This window comes from Rhinoraja longicauda, chromosome 13 (genome assembly GCF_053455715.1).
Source record: "Rhinoraja longicauda isolate Sanriku21f chromosome 13, sRhiLon1.1, whole genome shotgun sequence".
Taxonomy (NCBI): Eukaryota; Metazoa; Chordata; class Chondrichthyes; order Rajiformes; family Arhynchobatidae; genus Rhinoraja; species Rhinoraja longicauda.
In genome coordinates this window covers 9,708,130-9,727,901 of record NC_135965.1, presented here as the reverse complement: position 1 = coordinate 9,727,901, position 19,772 = coordinate 9,708,130, and the positions used below count along the sequence as shown (strand labels likewise).

Here is a 19,772-nt window from a genome sequence, read left to right as displayed (position 1 = left end):
GTAACATTCTGGTGAATCACTTCTGTACCTTTTCCAAATTAAAGACTTCCTTCCTACAGCTGAAAGACCAGAACTGCACATGGCACTCCAGGTGTGGTCTCACCAATGACTTATATAGCTGCATGTCCCAATAATTGTACTCAATACCCTTCCCAATTAAGGTGATGATATCAAATGCCTTCTTCACCGTACCGTCTACCTGACTCATCACTTTCATCTCCCTTATCTCTCTGGTCTTTCGTACTTTCCAGAGCTCTACCATTTACTGTGCAAGTCCTGTCTTGGTGTGACACACCAAACTACAACATCCACATCAAACTACAAACTACAATATCCCACACTTGTCAGAGCTAAACCTTCAGAACTAAACCTACAATATCTAACACTTGTCAGAGCCAACCTTCCCAACTAATCTAGACCTCGGTGTAAACTAAGAAAGCCTTCCTCATTGTCTACTGTACCATCAATTTTGATGTCATCAGCAATTTTGCCAACACCGTCATCCAAATCGTTAATGTAGATAACAAACAGCAAAGCCACTGACCTCTGCAGCACACCACGGGTCACAGGCCTTCAAACAGACAATTGCCCAGAGAATACAGAACACATCTCAACAAATAAGCTGCTTTGTAGTTTTACTGATTTTTTGAAGTGTAAAGATGTCACCATTTAAAGACAACTGCTTTTAAGCTTTAATGGACAGATTGTGCCTTCTCAATTTGTTCTGGATTTTAAAACCTAAGATTGAAATTCATGTAATTCCAAGCAATTTTTGAAATTCTGAGTGACAGGAGACTGATGGTAAGAATAATGGGAAGGTAATGTGAACAGTCAGTCGTTACCATTGGTGATGCATCCAGTTCAATGTTGGCACCTCAACCACTGTACTCATTAAACCTACCCTGGCTTCCAATTAACCACTAGCAGTTAAGAAGAAAATCTCCCTTGATTCATACCTTTCTCACCTCATAATTCCCTTTATTTAAACTAAATAGTGGGGGGGTGGAGTCAACCATGTTGAAGCGAATGCGTGCAGTTAACGGGAAAGAGAGTGTAGGAAAGGTCATGCTTAAACTAACAGGGCAGGGGGATGGGAACCAATGCAAGGAGGCAGAGGGCCGTAAAAGGAGGACAGAAGCAAAAGGTAGAAGGGAGATAAGAAAAACAAACCTGAAAGCTTTGTGCCTCAATGCGAGGAGCATTCATAATAAGTTGGATGAATTGAATGCGCAGTTAGTCGTTCACGAATAGGATATAGTTGGAATTACGGAGACATGGCTCCAGGGTGACCAAGGCTGGAAGCTAAACATGCAGGGGTATTCAAAATTCAGGAAGGATAGACAGAAAGGATGGCATTGCCGGTTAAAGAAGAGATTAATGCAATAGCAAGGAGAGACATTAGCTTGGATGCAGTAGAATTGGGATGGGTAAAAGTGCGAAATAGCCCAGGGCAGAAAAAGCTTGTTGGAGTTGCATTACAGACCACCAAACAGCAGTAGGGAGGTTGGGGACAGCATCAAGCAGAAAATTAGGAATGCATGTACCAAAGGTACAGCGGTTATCATGGGTGACTTTAATCTACATATAGATTGGGCCAACCAAATTGGTAGCAGCGCTGAGGAGGATGATTTTCTGGAATGTATATGGGATGGGTTTTTAAACCAATATGTCGAAGAACTGACTAGAGGGCAGGCCATCCTAGACTGGGTATTGTGTAATGAGGAAGGATTAGTTAGCGATCTTGTTGTACAAGGCCCCTTGGGCCATAATATGGTGGAATTCTGTATTAGGATAGAGAGTGACATGGTTAATTCAGGACGAGGATCCTGAACTTAAAGAAAGGAGACTTTGAAGGTATGGGACGGGAATTGGCAAATTATACTTAACAGGTTGATGGTGGAAATGCAATGGCAAGGATTTAAATGTCCAAAAATTGTTCATCCTTGTCTGGCGAAAAAATTAAACGGGGAAGGCAGCACAACCGTGGCTAATGAGAGAAATCACGGATAGTGTTAAAACCAAGGAAGAGGCATATAAATTGGCCAGAGGGAGCAGCAAACCGGAGGACTGGGAGAAATTTAGAACAACAGAAAAGAGGGGGAAAAGAGCATTTGAAGAAAGCTTGCTGGGAATATAAAAACAGACTCAAAAAGCTTCTTTAGATATGTAAAAAGGAAAAGATTAAATGTAGATCCTTTACAATCAGGTGAAATTATAATGGGAAACAAGGAAATGGCAGAGCAGTTAAATGGGTACTTTGGTTCTGTCTTCACTACGGAAGACACAAACAATCTCCCAGAAATACTAGGGGACCGAGGATCTAGTGGGAGGGAGGAACTGATCAGGAAATGATATTAAGTAGGTAAACTGTTGGGACTATAAATTCTGGATCAGTTCCTGTGGACTGGAGGGTAGCCAGTGTAACTCCACTTTTTAAGAAAGGAGGGAGAGAGAAAACAGGGAATTATAGACCAGTTAGCCTTACATCGGTAGTGGGGGAGATTCTTGAGTCGATTGTTAAAAATGTAATAGCAGCGCATTTGGACTGCTCCGACTGCGGATGGTTCGATTGCCCCGACAGCAGGAGAATAAAGAGGGAAGAAGATTGGACTTTATTGCCTTCCATCACAGTGAGGAATGTGGGGAATCCGCTGTGGTGGACGTTTATGTTAACCTTTATGTAGTTGTGTGCCTTGTTGCTTTTTTTTTTAATGTGGCTGTATGGTAAATCAAATATCGCTGTATCTTAATTGATACATGTGACAATAAAAGACCTTGAACCTTGATCATATTGAATGGTGGTGCTGGCTTGAAGGGCTGAATGGCCTACTCCTGCACCTATTTTTCCATGTTCTATGTTTCTATGTTTATTTGTAATCCCTCCCCAACTTTCCATGTCCAATTCTGCCATCTTGATTATCACTAAATTTAATCACACCTTGAAACCAGAAACTGTTAATTATAGGATTGGGTAGGAAGGAACTGCAGATGCTGGTTTACACCGAGAATAGACACAAAGTGCTGGAGGTCAGGCAGCATCTATGGAGAAAAGGAACAGGTGACGTTTTGGGTCGAGTCCCTCGTCAGACTTTATTCCAGGCTGAAGAAGGGTCTCGACCTGAAACATCACCTGTTCCTTTTATCCAGGGATGCTGCCTAAACCGCTGTTACTTCAGCATTGTGTCCATCTTTACTGTTAATGATACATGTCATTATTCTTCCTGTGGATCTTCCTATCCCTTCATCACACCTCTATGGTTATGTTCTTTAAACTTACCTCATTGACTGAAACTTTGGTAATAATTTATTCTTATATAGCTTTGCATCAGATTCTATTTAATGACCCTCCTATAAAATGCTTTGGGAAGTTTTGCTGAGCTGAACATAGATTTTGTTCTACTATGGTGTCCATGTGCCAGGGGTTCTGGGGAGAAGGCAGGAGAATCAGGTTAGGAGGGAGAGCTAGATTAGCCATGATTGAATGGCGGAGTAGACTTGATAGGCCAAATGGCCTAATTCCGCTCCTCTTACTGAAAGACGACCTTAATGAATGAGTTAGATGAAGCGGTAGAAATGCTACATATGCAAGTTAGGTAATGACTGAATAAAGTTGATATTACTGTATAAGTAGTATACATGGATGCAATAACTTATCAGCTGTAACTGAATGGTAAAACTGTGGGGGAAAAACCAAGTCTTACAATTTGCCTCTAAAGCAGCAGACCAGACGCAAATCTACATACTAAAGCTCGTTTGTTATCTTGTTTGTGACTGAACTTCTGCCAAAATGGTACACGATAGTGTGACAATTTTAGGTTCACTTTACTCACCATTGTCACTTTAGTGATAATGCAAGTAGTTTTATTGAAATCGGTGTTATATTTTTTAAGTTATTCACATTTTAAAGTTTAAAAGGAGGGGAGGGGAGGGGGAGGGGAGGAGGGGGGTGGGGAGGAGGGAGGGGGGAGGGGAGGAGGGAGGAGGGAGGGGGGAAGGGGGGAGAGGGGAGGGGGGGTTGAGGAGAGAGGGGATGGGGGGAGGAGGACAGGGTGCTGCACCAATGCAGGAGAGGTTTGGGCCCAACGGGTCCACTTTGTCTAGTTACTTTCTAAATGGTGAAAAGCAAGAAATGATGCAGACCTTAGGAGACAGAAGGCTACACGTACATGAATTAAAATCCAATGGATAGGCATGGAAAATAATTAATGAAAGCTATTCAATCTATTCAAAGCCTTGGTTAGAGAACATCTGAAGCACTTTGAGCAGCCTGACACCTTCGGGAGAATATATTGGTCTTGGAATGAGGACAGAGTAGGTTTCAAAATATTAGGAAAAGGTGACTGGGTTGATAGACTGGGTAGATGCAGGGTAAGGTATTTGAGTCTTGGCTAGTGGAACAGCCAAGCCTTTGAAAAGCAATATTTAGTGCATGAAGAAATGGATATTTACAACACATTTCTGAAAATGGTAGAAAAGCTGGATCCATGGTTAATATCAGGGCTGAAATTGATCCATTTGTTAGTCAAAGATATTAAAATATACTACATACATGACACATGTAATCACTGATAAGGTTTGGTCATGCAGTATCAGGTTTGGAAGGCACTATTCTGCATGGAATTTGCCTTTCTTCCATGTGAATATATGAGTTTTTGCCCATTTCCCCAGTTAACCCCGCTCCTCCAACACCAATATCCCAAAGAGGTTCTGGAGGATAATTGGCTTCTGGCTGAGTGGTAAAAGAATCAAAGGGCAGTTGATAACGTATTTGAGAGTGACTGGGTGCATATAAGGGTATAAAAGGGAAAATGGGACTGATGGAATTTCCTCTGCTGGGAGCTGACATGGACCTGAAGAGCTGAATTTCCATCTAATTCTTCTCTGTCAAAGGAAGTATCCCTTTGGCACAGCGGTAGAGCTGCTGCCTTACAGCACCACTCAGGTTGGATCCTGTCTATGGGTGTTGCTTGTACGGAGATTGTAGGTTCTCCCCATGACCGCATGGGTTTTCTCCGAGATCTTCGGTTTCCTCCCACACTCCACAGACTTTCAGGAGTGTAGGTTAATTGGCTTGGTATAATTTCAAATTGTCCCTAGTGTGTGTAGGATAGTGTAAGTTTGCCGGGATCACTGGTTGGTGCAGACTTGGTGGGTCGAAGGGCCTGTTTCCGTGCTAAATCTCTAAACTAAACTAAAATCTAATCTATCTTATTGAAGATCAGAATGGGCTCAGGCAACTAAATGGGCTACTTTTGTTCCTATCTGACAGCATTAAAGATCAATATTTACACACTAATTGCGTGGTGCAGTTGTTAAATTGAGTTTCAAAGTGAGGACATAGCTATTCAATTTCTAATCTGATTTGGTCTGTGCCCAGTGCTGAGGCGTGGAGCTTTAGATAGGCACCTGGATATAGAACATAGAAACATAGGTGCAGGAGTAGGCCATTCAGCCCTTCGACCAGCCATTCAATATGATCGTGGCTGATCATTTCAAATCAGTACCCCGTTCCTGCTTTTTTCCCCGTATCCCTTGATTCCTTTCACCCCAAGAACTAAATCCAACTCTCTCTTGAAAACATCCAGTAAATTGACCTCCACTGCCTTCTGTGGCAGAGAATTCCATAGATTCACAACTCTCTGGGTGAAAAAGTTTTTCCTCACCTCAATCCTAAATGGCCTACCCCTTATTGTTAAGCAAGGCATGGCATGGATATAGATCATGTGCAGGCAGGTAAGAGTTTGTCCTGGCATCATGTTCACCTCAGACATTGTGGGTTGAAGGGTTTGTTCCTGTGGTGCACTCTTCTATGTACCATGTTCAAATGTGTTGGCACCTCCCTCCTTGGGATGGGAACTAACTTACCACAAGATGAATTAGTTACTGGCTGGTCTCCTGCAGTCATTGATGTGTAGGCAGAGCTATATTTATCTACTTATTGCTATTTCGATAGAAGCATTTTTATACGAATTAAAGGTTGATCTCGTTGACGAAGTGGCAGAGCCTTTACTGCAGAGTAAATATGAACAAATAGGCCTGGATAGAGTGGATGTGGAGAGGATGTTTCTTCCAGTGGGAGAGTCCAGGACCAGAGGTCATAGCCTCAGAATAAAAGTATGTACAGTACCTTCAGGAAGGAGAATTTATTTAGTCAGAAGGTGGTGAATCTGGTTCTGGTTGAATCTGAGGAATTCATTGCCACTGTGGAGGCCAAGTCAGTGGATATATTTAAGGCAGAGATAGATAGATTCTTGATTAGTCTGAAGAAGGGTCTCGACCCGAAACGTCACCCATTCCTTCTCTCCCGAGATGCTGCCCGACCTGCTGAGTTACTCCAGCACTTTGTGAATTAGTACAGGTGTCAGGGGTTATGGGTAGAAGGCAGGAGAATGGGGTTGCGAGGGAAATGATTGAATGGTGTAGACTTGATGGGCCGAATGGCCTAATTCTGCTCCTATCGCTTATGAACAAAGGTTGTTGCGCTGTATCTATTATCGACACAAAAAAAGCTGTAGTAACTCAGAGGGACAGGCAGCATCTCTGGATAGAGGGAATGGGTGGCGTTTGCAGGGGAGACCCTTCAGATGTTAACCATATTTTCAGGTGCAAACAAGCTCCAACACCGAGGGTGGGACACGGACATTCGCCCACTGCACTCTTCCCGCGAAGCAGAGTCACAGCCGAGGGCTGCAGGAGTTTGAGTGAAGTGGTGGGGCTTGGCAGTGTACACACCTGCTGGCGGTGGGGTCCGGGCTCCACCTGGTGCCTGCTCTGGAGAGGATCAGACAGCCGCTCTGCACCAGACAGCGCACCGCCAACATGCTCTGCACCGCAGGGCGAAGCGTCTCCGCGGCCACTCGCTACCACCATCCGCAGCACCGCGTCTACTTTCACCAATCCCAAAACAACTTGCTTCTTTCCTCCCCCCTCTTCCTCCCGCTCGGAGAGGAGAGGATGCAGCCTGATGCTGCCCTCCACATCCTCACGTTGCACAGTGATCAATCCCCAGGGCAACCTCTCTGTGACGCCCCTAATGACACCTGTGTGTCACTATGAGTAACATCTGGCTGTGAACATCAATAGTCAATTATTTGTCACATACACATAAATGTGTAGTGAAATGAAAAATTTGCGGGGGAGGGGGATTTCTGCCTCTTGTTTCTGCACAGGGGCTTTGTATGAAATGAGCCAATATCGATCCAATGAGATCTTTGCCAGGAGTTCAGCCTCAGAACCAGCTTTTTTTTTCTGATTGATTATCATCGTTTCGTTATCAGTTGCGACGAAATCGTCCAGTTCAGTTTCAAATGGCCATCTGACAATGTCGCAGATTCCTATTTATAAAGCCCCACTTATCAAACTTCAAATATGTGGCTTCTTCACGGTGGAGCAACTGGGAAATTGTTCGGTTTAAAAATAAAAAAAATCCTTGTTCCCTTCTAACATCTTAATCAAAAGATCCCAAAGATAGACACAAAAAGTTGGAGTAACTCAGAGGGTCAGGCACCATCTCTGGAGAGAAGGAATGGGTGATGTTTCGGGTCAAAACGTCACCTACTCCTTTTTCTCCAAAGATGCTGAGTTGCTCCAGCAGTTTGTGTCTATCTTCAGTGCAAACCAGCATCTGCAGTTCCTTCCAACACAAAAGATCCCAAATATGGATAAAGATAATAATTGTCCCTTTCATATGTTCGTGCACTCAAGATTAACATAGTACAATTTACTTTTTTCACAGCAGGGCTGCACATTAGGGTAGCACAGGGGCACAGTTGGGAAAGCTGTGGCCTCATGGCACCAGAGACAGGGTTTGATTCTGACTTTGGGTGCTGTCTGTGGAGTTTGCACCTTCTCACTGTGACTGCGTGGTTTTCAGCCGGGTACTCTGGTTTCCTCCCAATATATTCACCCTGTGGCCATGTGGGTTTCCTCTGGGTGCTCCAGTTTCCTCCCACATCCCAAAGACATGTGGGGCTGTAAGTTTATTGGCCTCTGTAAATTGCCAATGGACCATAAAACATAAGAGCAGAAGTAGGCCCTTTGGCCCAGCGGGTCTGCCCCACCATTCGATCATGGCTGATCTATTTTTTCCCTCTCCACCCCATTCTCCTGCCTCCTCCCCATAATCTTTGATGCCCTTACTAGTCAAGAACCTATCAATCTCTGCTTTAAAAATACCCGATTACTTGGCCTCCACAGCTGTCTTGGGCAATTAATTTCACAGATTAACCACCCTCTGCTAAAGAAATTCCTCTTAATCGCCATTCTAATCAACCTGAATCATCCTACCAACAACTAGAGAGCAGTCCTGAGCCACTATCTCCCTCATTGGAGACCTACGGACTGTCTATGATTGGACTTGACTGGACTGTGTCTTGCATTAAACATTATTGACGTTATTCCCTTTATCATGTATCTATCTGTACACTGTGGATAGCTCGATTGTAATCATGTATTGTCATGCCTCTGACTGGCTAGCACGCAACAAAAGCTTTTCACTGTACCTACAGGTGACAATAAACTAAACTAGCATCAGCAGTTCTTTCCTACACATGAGAGAAATGCTCTCGCTTCACAATTATACTTCTGTGTTTCTGCTCCACTGTTGATCAAGACATGTCCTGGGTCTCTGCTATGGAGAGAGAAGTTGGCAGATGGCCTTTTTTATTACTTTTCAAATTTTTATGTAAAAATATGCTCTCAAAATGGAGCTGACAGCCCACAATGATGTATAAGAAAATAACTGCAGATGCTGGTACAAATCGAAGGTATTTATTCACAAAATGCTGGAGTAACTCAGCAGGTCAGGCAGTATCTCAGGAGAGAAGGAATGGACGACGTTTCGGGTCGAGACCCTTCTTCAGTCTGAAGAAGGGTCTCGACCCGAAACGTCGCCCATTCCTTCTCTCCTGAGATGCTGCCTGACCTGCTGAGTTACTCCAGCATTTTGTGAATAAATGCCCACAATGATGTGTTCAGCAGTGGGACAGAACACTTGGTTGCAGTTGACAAAGAGTTAACTAAAGTTATAAAGTTCTAACAAAGTTCTAAGAAGAGGAATCACATTTCTTGCTTGGGCATACGTGTCCTAAATGACTCTCACGACTTCTGCAGAATTACCACTTTCAACAATGAACGACAGTGCATTCATTTCTACAACAATAATCCCTGACCTGTATTTAGATACTTCAAAAATATTGATCCATCGGTTCCCAGTTCTCACTCAGGCAGGTTAGATACAAATTGATTAAAACAGCAAAATGTTCAGTAAACTTTACACTTTCAATTGAAAGTGTGCTAAATTGGATATTTGCAGGTTTCAGTTTTGACACAGTGTCTTCTTTTTCAGAGGTGTATTTAATGTAAGTAACAAGCACACAACTCTGTCAAAGGTACTGGATGTTCTGAACAAATTAGTTATCGGCTGACAACACAGCAGTGATCTGTGCAATGTTCCCATTCCAATTATTGTGTAACTTCTCTTCAAATATGACCAGCCCCAGTATTTTAACCTCACTTCCTTAGAAAGGAACGGTAAACCAGTTGCTCGTTTGTGCAGAGAGAAGCTGCTGAGTCATTTTAAAAACTCCTCCACATCGATTGCTTTCATGAAGCAGACAGAACAAAGTTAACTCAGACTCCACTTAATTAGGTAAGAATATTCTGATGGAATGAAAAGTCTTGTTCAAACTTAAATTCTTATCAGTGAACATGAGGGATTTTTACAGGAATATGTCTGCATTCTGTGCGCACTGGAGCTTGCAGCCAGCAGAGAAAGGCTCGGCCTCATGTCCTTGTTACTTTCCAAACCAGTCATGAGGGTGTAAAAAATTGATGACTAAGTATAATACAAGGAACTGCAGACGCTGGTTAATAATAAAGAAAGACACAAAATGCTGGAGTAATGGAGGAAAATTATTGTTTTATGTTAACCAGGTAGTAAATAATGTTTGTTAAAATGCTAATTGCTAAATGCATGTAGTTTTAAAGAGGGCGATAGATGGTTCAGACACAATTGTTTAAAGTAACTCATTTATTCATGCATTTATCAAACAAAGTCTGCTGAAAGACTCCAGATAGAGTAAAATGCTTTTAAATAATAGTGTTTGGCCTTGCTTTATTATTTACTCATTGAACTAGTGCTAAACTTAAACTGGAAGAGCAGAGCTGTCCCACAGATGTACGTTCAACTCATTAATCAGCATATAAGCAATTTAACTCTATCAACAAAACATTCCAATTCAACCACATTAACGCGAATAAACTAACAAAAGTGATAAACTTTCATAGTTCATGGATAATTTATCTTCAGCTATAATATTCACTGATATAGCCCCAAGTTACAGATCTCTCAGTACACACTCTAGTTTCAGGCCTGAACTCATCTCGAGTTAACATTGTTCTTTCCACTTAATGAAGCAATAATTTGGGTCAGTTTTTCACAACCCACCAGATGATCTCCTTCATCTAGTTTAGCAAATTTCCCTCTTCTGCTGACAATCTTCTCTCTGTCCGTGCTTTCAATTCCTTGTGAACTTTCGTATTCTGGGCATTCTGCTGTCTACTTCCTGCCCTTGTGGTAATTTTATATTTATCGTCAAGCTTTACTGCCGTTACATTAGGGATTTCCTGGGAGAAGCTCAAAATAAGATAGGTTTCGACAGATAATAATAGAGACCTGACCAAATAAATAATAGATATAATTTAATCTAGAGATTCTTAATCCTTGTGTGTATCTTCTTCCAGATAAATTCATAGATCCAGGCAGCACAGAAATAGCCCCTTCAGCCCAACTTTTCCATGCTGACTGCAGAAAGGAAAAATTCATGTGGAATCCAAGGTTTAAACTGCCCTCTTTAACGCATTGGCTACTTGAACCATTGTGCCCCTTGACACTGACTAAGTTCCCCACTCAAACTAATCCCACTGACCTGCGCCTGGCCCACATCCCTCTAGTTATTTGTATCAGCGGATCACTCATTTCCCCCAGAATGTTTTAACCCCTTCAATGCTCAAACCTACCTGATCATCTGCATTAGGTTTCAATCAAGAAAATCAGTCGAGTTCGATAGAACAATAGAGTCTGCCACATTGAGGTTGGTTTATGGACTGGTGTCTTAAAACTGTACGAATGCAAAATGCCAAATATATGAGCTTAAAATAAATGCTATAATTTGTCATTTTTTGATAGGCTTCATTTACAATTTAAAAATAAGCATTGCTCAACAAAAACCAGTGGCATATCTAGGGTATGGCACATGCCCTGGGAGCCTCTTGAAGGGGGGTCGCCAGTGACACAAGGGACAATTTTACATTTTATACCAAGCCAATCAACCTACAAGCCTGCACGCCTTTGGAGTGTGGGAGGAAACCGGAGAACCCGGTGAAAACCCACGCAGGTTACGGGGAGAACGCACAAACTCCGCACGGACAGCGCCAGTGGTCAGGATTGTAAGGCAGTAGCTCCACCGTCAAATTGCCGATAATGAGTGCTTTAGTCCAACCGATCTGCGATACCATTAGCCCTTTACACAAGTCATAGTAAAAAATTAAATGGTGCTTTGTAACTGGAGGTCTTGTTCCACTCCACAGTTATACACATATATAGACTTCTCAGAGGCTAGCAGAACACCTCTGATCTAGGCTGTTGTTGGAATACAGGTCCACCTCTGATTTTCCGGCACCCTTGGTTCCAGAGCCTCGCCAAATTATCCATTTTGACGGACCAACGGAGGTCACGGTCTTATGGGGCCGAGATACTGGCCCGCAAAGCCGGCCTCGGAAGTCGGCTAAGGGGACAAATCTGCCAGCTCCAGCCGGGCCGGAATTCCAGAGCCCCAGCTGCAGGGAGCAAATTCGATCCACCGATCGGCATGGAAGTCCCGATAAGGTTGAGATTGGCCGCCTCACCCAGCCTGGGCACAACATTTTCGTGGGGGGGGGGGGGGGAGGGAGGAGGGGGGGGGGGAGGGAGGAGGGGAGAGACGAGGACTTCCAGGGTGAGATTTCAAGTGCGCTCTCTGTCCGGATTAAAGGGGGGGGGGGGCTGGACCACCAGTTACCGGAAAATAGGCGGTGGAGCAGTAGCACCTGTAGCCCTGTGGGCAGCACAGTGGCGCAGCGGTAGAGTTGCTGCCTTACAACGAATGCTGTGCCAGAGACCCGGGTTCTATACGGAGTTTATACATTCTCCCCGTGACCTGCGTGGATTTTCTCAGAGATCTTCGGTTTCCTCTCACACTCCAAAGACATACAAGAATGTAGGTTAATTGGCTTGGTAAATGTAAAAATTGTCCCTAGTCGGTACAGGGTAGTGTTAATTTGCGGGAATCGCCGGTGGGCCGAAAGGGCCTGTTTCCGCGCTGTATCACTAAACTGTACCCCCAAACATTCTCAGGACGGGCCCAACGTGGTCCCGGTCTGATGTTTGCACAGGGGCGCAATTTCAGTGTTTGCCATAGGCGCTAGTTTCCGTTGGTACGCCCCTGACAAGAACCGGGGACAAAGATTGAGTTGCCTATTTCATAACTATGCCAATTTGTCAACAAAAGTACCCTGAATCAGTCATTCAGAACTTGGCAATGGATTCCATATTAAACTCCCATCATGCCACTTTCCAACCTCAGCTGAATGGGATTGCATAAGTTACAAGCTCCAAATGACAGGGCTTTTTTTATCCTCCTAAACAACTGGGGATTTTGTTGAAGCAGAAATCTTTTGTGAAAAAAAATAAATTTGATATGCAATGAAACAAAAAAAATGCAAACATTGAAAATTCACTGTAACCATTTTTACCTGTTATCCACTTTAGCCATAAATGTGTGCATTCTCGTTTTTCTCACACATTTCAGATCAGATGGAAATGTTGAAGATTGCAGTGGTGTTGATCCTGAGCTGTGTTTCCTTTTCGTCTTCCTTGATCGTTTGCCCAAATCACTGCTCCTGCTACTCTTCCGGCATTATCACATCTGTGACATGTGTTTCGGTCGAAAGCTTTGTCAAGGTGCCAAAATTCATCCCTGCTCAGACAACCACCATGTCGATTGAATTCACCAACATCAATGCCTTAACAGACCAAGATTTGCTTGGTCTTTTCCGACTTCAAGAGCTTCTTCTTTCAAGTAATCGGTTGGCAAACATCTCATCAGGTGCTCTAAAAGATCTTCATCACCTGAAAATACTGGATTTAAGCAACAATTTGTTGACTACATTGCCACCAAATTTGTTCAGGTCGATTTTCAATCTCTCCTCGCTAGTTTTACAGGGAAACAGACTGAATAAAGTGAATCCTTCTTGGTTTTATCAACTTCAGGGTCTTAAATGGTTGGATTTATCAAAGAATATGTTGGTATCTTTATATAATGATTTATTTCATAACTTGACCAGTTTGGAAATACTTGACTTATCCAGTAATAAACTTGAATATATACCAGCCACTCTATTTGACAATATGCCCAAACTGGATAGGTTATCCCTGGGAGAAAATGAGTTTACTACATTTAGCCCTGGTACCTTTGACAATGTAAACAAGTTGAAATATTTGTTTCTTAATAATAATAAGATTGTAAAGATCCCAGAGATGCTATTTCATAGATTACCAATACTGGACATGCTGGATCTATCCCAAAACAAGTTAACATCATTGCCTATAGGATTATTTGATAACCTCTTGCAAATTGGGGCGGGTTGGCATCAGGGTATGGATCTATCACATAATCCATGGGATTGTAATTGTGACATAATATATCTGTGGAACTGGCTGAATGTGAATTTTGAAAAAGTGTACTTTCTTAGCACTACAGTTTGCGCCAAACCTGACACGTTCAGCGGGAAAGAAATTACAACATTTTCCCTAGCAGAGCTAATGTGCTGAAGTGATTACAAAAGAATATTTAGATTGTTCTTCATTTGAATGATGTCAAGAAAATAAAAGTTCTCTGATGTCTGGCATCTAATTTTATAGTTCTTCTTTATCTGTCAGCAGATTATCCAGTTTACAAACCAAATGTGCTGCTCCAACCAGCACATTATCACATCGAACAATCTCAATCACTCACACACACCATTGGTTTCCCTATGGCTAGTGTGCTCAACTGGATCCCCAGAACATTTGCCTCGGTGAAACAGTTGCTAAGTTCAATGACTAATGCTGGCACAAAGAACATACAATTTAATCATGGTTGTTGCAGTGTTTGCATTCTGCACTCAGTAGAAGCTTTTCATTGCATATGAAAGAAGAAACAAGTTATCAAGTAAATATCTAGGCGAGAGAAAATTTAAAAAATACGAGTGGACGGACAGTAACACTGGGGCATTAGCAAAGCTAATAACCTGTCCTATTAGCCAGAATTATGATGAGGTGGGGAAAAATAAAACATGCATCTATAGTAAGAAATTGTTAAGCACATGGAAATAGTAAGCCTATCCTTCATGACATTACATTTAGTATTGAGGGAACATTTCATGAAAGTAGGTGCCCACTTGATAAACCCAATGACATGTCTGCCCAGCCTTTCTCAACATCGGAGGAGCATAGGTGAGTGCATAAGTCTCCGATCACCACCGGGAGCAAGTTGACATTTGGCACTTTGGATTTTTAACATCACGTCCTGTGTATTTGGAAACATATTCAAAGTGGGGATTTAAAGGTTGTTTTGAGCCAAGCAGAGATAAACCAAAATTGGATGATGTGCCATGCTGAAGCCCAATGTGAATGTAGTGGTACAAATCCCCTAAAATGCTATTGCAGCAATTTGCATTCAGAGTAGACTCTTGTTTAAATATGAGCTGTGGCTGACTTTTGCACATGGGGTAAAGAAATGGGAATCTTGATGCTGCTTTGCCAAAGATGGTAGATTCAATAAGAGATAGACAAGATCTAATTTCCAAGTCATTGTAGCACAATTTCAACCATACTGATCAAAGTACGACAATAGCTATTAATGAAGTGTTGATATTGGGAATGAAGAGGAAATAATTCAAATATTTGTGAATAAAAAATTACAATAATAAGATCTATTCCTCTCAACACCATACCATGGCAATGATGAAGAGTTCGAGGAAGTATATATAAAACTCAAAGAAGTTCACTTTACCAAACTACCGTTCATTTGATCATTACATGCCATACATAGGAGTCCCAGAGCACAGATGTTCCCTCGATAGTCTTCCGGGAAAATGTCTATCTCATCAGCGACCCCTTCAGTGGCAAAACCAGCTATTATTTTCCTTGATGCATTTGAGAGCAGGAGAAGGGTCGTGGAACAAAAAAGCAGAATGAATTTAGTTTATACTAGACCAGGTGAACCCATTGGGCCCAAACCCTCTCCTGCATTAGTGCAGCACCCTCTCCCTCCCCCATCCCTCTCCCCCCGTCCCTCTCCCCCCGTCCCTCTCCCCCCCGTCCCTCTCCCCCCATCCCCCTCCCCTCTCCCCCTCCTCCCGTCATCCCCCTCCCCTCCCTCCTCCCCTCCATCTCCCCTCCACCCTTCCCCTCCCATAAAAATTATCAATATATAAAGAATTGAAGATTGCATTAGCAATGTTCCAAAAATGTCTGGCTGTATTAAGATACTGATATTGATGTAGAATTTAGCAATAGGTTGTGAAATCAAATTACTGGAACCCACATTCTCCTCTCTCTCTCTCTCTCTCTGTCCCTTCTACTGCCCTTGGGATTTGGCCTTGGGATTTTTACATGTTCCTCCTTCCTAGTAATTGTTTCTTGGTGAAATTTCTATCTCAGGAACTCCCTTTATAAATCTTTTCATCTTGCAACATCCATCTTGGAAAACATTATTTTGTTTTGCCCGTACCTCAAACCAACTTCTTCAAAATTAACTGTCAGGTGTAAATCTGTGCACTGTTAAGGGCTTTGGAACATAAATCATCTTAAAGGTGTCTTTGGTGCTATCCACAAAATTAATTTCAAAAACATGTCGCTGGCCTCACTTCGTGTGGAAACAGGTCCTTCAGCCGAACCTCTTCAAACTAACCCCGTATCCCTTAATGTCTGCAAACCTATCAATCTCTATCCAAAATATACTCAACTAGTGAGTCTCCAAAATCCTCCTGGGTAAAGAATTGCAAAGATTCTCCATTCTCTGGGTGAAAATAATTCTCAGCCCTGAATAGTGAATCCTTATTTTGAGATTGTGTCCCCTGGTTCCAGGCACATGGAAAAGCTTCATCCTTGCCTCTGTCCTGTCAAAACCCACAAGAATTATGTTGCACTAATATTACCTTATGTTCTTCAAGATTTCAGTGCCATACAACACAGAAATAGGCCATTCGGCCCAACTTGTCAATGCCGACCAAGCTGCCCCATCAACACTGGCCTGCGTTTGGGCCACATCCTTCTAAACCCTTCCTGTCCAAGTACCTGTCCAAATGTCTTTAAATTACTGTTTGTCATAACTGCCTCATCTACAATCTCTGGCAGCTTGTTCCATATACCCACCACCCTCAGTGTGGAAAAGGTTGCCCCTCAGGTTCCAGTTAAAGTTTTCCCCTCTCCACCATGTCCTCTGATTCTTGATTCCCCTACTCTGGGTAAAAGACTGTGCATTCATCCTATCTACACCTTATCTTATCTCTCCTCAGAGGACAAATACTCATCCCAGAACTCAATCTGGAAATCCATGATGCATGCCATGCAGCACAGGTTTATTCTTTTATATCGGCGAGACCAAATGTAGAGAGGGTGATCATTTCACTGAACACCTTCGCTCAGTTCGCCTATACCTACCTGATCCCCCGGTTGCCAAACATTTTAATTCCCCCTCCCATTCCTTCACTGACCTTTCTGTCCTGGCATCAGGATGTCAGCTGTGTCACTTCCTGTCTGTAGGCCTCCTCCATTGACAGGGTAAGGCTAAATGCAAATTGGAGGTACAGCATCTCATATTTTGCTTGGACAACTTACAACCCAGTGCTATGAATATTGATTTCTCTAACTTCAAGTGACCCTTGCATCCCCTTTCTCTCCATCCCTCCCCCACCCAAGTCGTACCAGCTTCAGTCGTCTTGTTGAGTCGCGTTGTCTGTAACTCGTTTTCACCTGTGCAAGCCCAGGTAACAATGGGCTGTTTCCTTTATCATCGTTACTTTTTTTGCATATCTTTCATTCATTTGTTCTGTATCTCTCTACATCATTGTCTATATCACTCATGTCCCTTTCCCCTGACTCCCAGCCTGAAGAAGAGTCTCAAACCGAAACAACACCTATTCTTTTTCTCCAGAGATGCTGTCTGACCCGCTGAGTTACTCCAGCTTTTTGTGTCTCTCTTAAACCAGCAGTTCCTTCCTGCACAGGTATATTCTTCTTTTAGATGTACACAATAGTCCATTTGTAAACTCACTGGGATTTCAAATAATTACAGGAAGATAACTTTACGTTTGCATCCAAATTCTCTTGCAATAAAGCACCACAGAATTGCTGTACCTGTCTGTTAACCAGCGATTTCTGTGCAAGGTCCCTCAGTATCCAGACCTTCCAATCTCATTATCTTTCTATAATATTCCTCCTTCCAAGCTTTTTCTACCACTGTGGATAACCTCACATCTTTCCTACATGATATTTCCTCCTCCCCTCCTCTTTGGATGCAACTCTTGATCCCTATCACTGACTGACTGGCCAGGAGAGGCCAATCCTCAGCATCATTGGTAACAGCTGTGTCCAATTAGTGGACATTGGTTTGGCCCACCTGAACCTTGTCAGCCTTCTCTGTATAAAGCCCAGGCATTCCACCCAGAGGGGAGGGCCCTCATGCAAGCCTTGTTCCCCTTTTTGCAGGTTCAAGGAAGACTGAGCCACTGGGACAAATGCAAGACCACTAGCGCCACCTTGTGGTCAAGACTGGGCAGCCGGAAAGAATCCCCAGGCAGCCTGCATCTTTACTGAGGCAAACACTGTGAGTGGGACAAACCCGAGACACCAGTGCCTCTTCCTGTCCACGGACAACGAGCGACTGCACGCAGACACACAGAGGCAAAGACTGAGGGGCCTGGATACTCCAGAGAGGGGCCTCATCCAGCCCAGAAGTAGAGCCACCAGGATCAGCCTGGGATCGCCAGCGCCTCTGTCGTGTAAGGGTCAAACACACCATGTTATCTAAAATGGCATTATCAGCTAAATTAGCAGCATAGCATTCCAGACCCTTCGAAAATAAGTAGATGTTTTTGAAGATGTTCCCAAACAAGTCGAAGAAGTTCAAACATGTTCCCAAACAATTCTGGTTATGTCTGGGTTTGCCGAGCAAAACACTGCAATAACTGGGCGGACCACCTGCCGCAAGCATTGCAGAAACAGTGCGCACAACCGGCTAAGTGTGGCACGACCTGGTTGGCCCACGGGAGGGCAGTATGGCAAGGTCTGAATGGTTGAGAAATGCCACAAAAGACGATAGAAAGGTGCCAGGTGATCGACAACAGGTCACCACCCAGGAGCGCGCTTTGCTGTGAGCTCGGAGTTGGCGAGTGTGAACGCGGAGACGTGAGTCCGTGTGGCTTATTACCTAGTGTAATAAAATACATTGGATTCAGACAGAGTTTGTATTCCTCTCGAAGCAAAAGTGAACTGCAGGGAGGAGCCCGAGATCACCACACCTCCTCCATCAAGACCTGGACTGAGATGCTGGGACTAGCCCGAGATTGCCAGCACCACCACACCTGCGCCATGACGACCATGCGGCCTGGACTGAGATGCTGGGACTAGCCCGAGATTGCCAGCACCACCACACCTGCGCCATGACGACCATGCGGCCTGGACTTTCTTGTCACTGTAAATAAAGCACATCACGTGAGCTCACCCTTGTGAGTGTCAGTGTAGTCACGGGCGAACCAGGCGTCATCTCTGACACCATACTGTCTTACAACCTCTGCTTTCTCTTCACAACGCCGTTCAGCTTTGTAGCATAAAAAACATATATTTCACTTGACCCTATTCAGAATTATTAAATTAAATTGTTGACAGCTCGAAGCCGAGCACTGATGCTTATGGAACACTAATAGGCACTGTCCGTCAAATTGAAAATGACCCATTTACAGATGTTTCTTTCCATGAACCAGTCCTCAATCTATACCCGTATATTACTCCAATCCCACGTGCTCCATTATTGTTTAGTAACATCCTGTGTGGCACCACGGCTTTTCAATTATTTATTTTGCTGGTTACATTCTAAAAAGCTCTTAACAGATTTGATAAACACTATTTTCCTTTGTAAATCTACAAACTTATAATTATTTCGAAGCCGCTGTTACATTGAATTGACTAATTATTGGCCAAGTATGTACACATACAAGGAATGTGCCTTGGTGCTCCGCTCGCAAGTAACAACACGAACATACAGTAAACAATTAAGAATAAAGCATAAAACATTAAGAATAAAACATTATAGTTTAAACATGTGAATGAAATGAACCAGAGCAAAAGGAGACTACAGAGTTTTAGTTATTGAGTAGAGCTACTGTTGTTGTTGTTCGTCCTTCGGGTTCGAAGATGACCATGAGTTCACTTTCAGTTGGAGGATTGGTGACTGTGGGTTCGGAAGTGACTGGTGAGGCCAATCCAGGCCCGGAAGGCACGCCCGCACGTAGGGCACAAGTGGATGGGTGCTGCAGTGGAAGTGGAGGTAGCCCGGGCCTTGCACGCGGTACGTTACTCGCGGGAAAAAAACAGTTTTTATGTCTGGCTGTGGTGGCTTTGACAGTCCGGAGCCGCTTTCCAGAGGGAAGTGCTTCAAAGAGTTTGTGGCCAGGGTGAGAGGGGTCAGAGA

At 43.4% G+C, this 19,772-nt stretch overlaps 2 protein-coding genes across 3 annotated transcripts in view; one reads left to right on the top strand and one right to left on the bottom strand.

Moving 5' to 3' along the window:
• LOC144599136 (very long-chain specific acyl-CoA dehydrogenase, mitochondrial-like) overlaps positions 1 to 6,854 on the bottom strand; it is a 62,848-nt gene extending 55,994 nt beyond the window's left edge. Inside the window, exon 1 of the mRNA XM_078409868.1 lies at positions 6,733 to 6,854. Coding sequence (XP_078265994.1) covers positions 6,733 to 6,821 — 89 coding nt within the window. The 5' untranslated portion in view covers positions 6,822 to 6,854. The remainder of the gene's footprint in view (positions 1 to 6,732) is intronic.
• Positions 6,855 to 9,502: 2,648 nt separating this feature from the next.
• Positions 9,503 to 13,947, top strand: LOC144599135 (uncharacterized). Of its 2 annotated transcripts, none has more exons than XM_078409867.1 (2): positions 9,503 to 9,649; positions 12,849 to 13,947. In XM_078409867.1, the coding sequence occupies exon 2, from the start codon at positions 12,854 to 12,856 to the stop codon at positions 13,868 to 13,870; it is 1,017 nt and encodes a 338-aa protein (XP_078265993.1). In that variant the 5' UTR covers positions 9,503 to 9,649; positions 12,849 to 12,853; the 3' UTR covers positions 13,871 to 13,947. The 2 variants fall into 2 exon arrangements, with proteins under 2 accessions (XP_078265993.1, XP_078265992.1); XM_078409866.1 differs by having other exon boundaries at positions 9,505 to 9,649; positions 12,809 to 13,947.
• The last annotated feature ends 5,825 nt before the right edge of the window (positions 13,948 to 19,772 follow it).